This window comes from Myotis davidii, unplaced genomic scaffold, assembly GCF_000327345.1.
Source record: "Myotis davidii unplaced genomic scaffold, ASM32734v1 scaffold43, whole genome shotgun sequence".
Classification (NCBI taxonomy): domain Eukaryota; kingdom Metazoa; phylum Chordata; class Mammalia; order Chiroptera; family Vespertilionidae; genus Myotis; species Myotis davidii.
The window spans coordinates 1,460,569-1,461,252 of NW_006294590.1; the positions used below are offsets into that span (position 1 = coordinate 1,460,569).

Sequence of the window (684 nt, forward strand, 5' to 3'; positions counted from 1 at the left end):
GTGGGGGGCGCTGCCCAGGAGGGTGACGGGCGGCACCTGAGTTTGGCTCCATCAATCGCCTGACCTTTCCGAGTGTTTTCCGAAAGGTCAGAGCCGAATCCCGCGGCCTGGACGCATGAATTAGCATGCACTTTGCATGTTAATGAGAGCACGGCAGTGCTCCTCACGCCAGCGGGCTGGGTGTGCCCCGGGCTGTGCAAAGCGATAGGGCAGAGAGGCTCCTCCCCGGCCAGCGTGCCCAGTGGTTAGAGCGCCGGCTCTCCCACCGAAGGGTGGCATGTTCGGCCCGGGCTGCGCAATCGGGAGTCAGCCAATCCCGTGTCCCTCACATCGATGTCTCTCTCCCCCTCCCCCTCTCCCTCCCCCTCCTGCCTCCCTCCCACTCTCCCTGAAAACGATTGAAAAATAAAACACCCCCGGGTGAGGATTCATCAAAACCAACCGACCGAAGCGTCCCTCCCCAAGTTTCCTTTCCCGGGTTTGCACGTTTAAGGGGCGCCAGGCAGGGGCTCAGTTCACGGCCGCGCCCTGACAGGACCCGCAGGCGGTAATGGTAACGGGCGCTCTGGTCTGGCTTCCCCCAGGAGGCGATCGTCAGCTCGTGGGTCCTGTTTAGCGACGGCGCGGTGACCCCCCTGGACATCTACGACCCGCAGGACTTCTCCGTGTCCGTCTCGTCGGTCG

The 684-nt window shown here is 63.5% G+C and overlaps 1 protein-coding gene across 1 annotated transcript in view; it reads left to right on the plus strand.

Moving 5' to 3' along the window:
- LOC102765140 (transmembrane protein 132B) overlaps positions 1 to 684 on the plus strand; it is a 39,568-nt gene that overhangs the window by 37,622 nt on the left and 1,262 nt on the right. Inside the window, exon 7 of the mRNA XM_015567222.1 lies at positions 585 to 680. Coding sequence (XP_015422708.1) covers positions 585 to 680 — 96 coding nt within the window. The remainder of the gene's footprint in view (positions 1 to 584; positions 681 to 684) is intronic.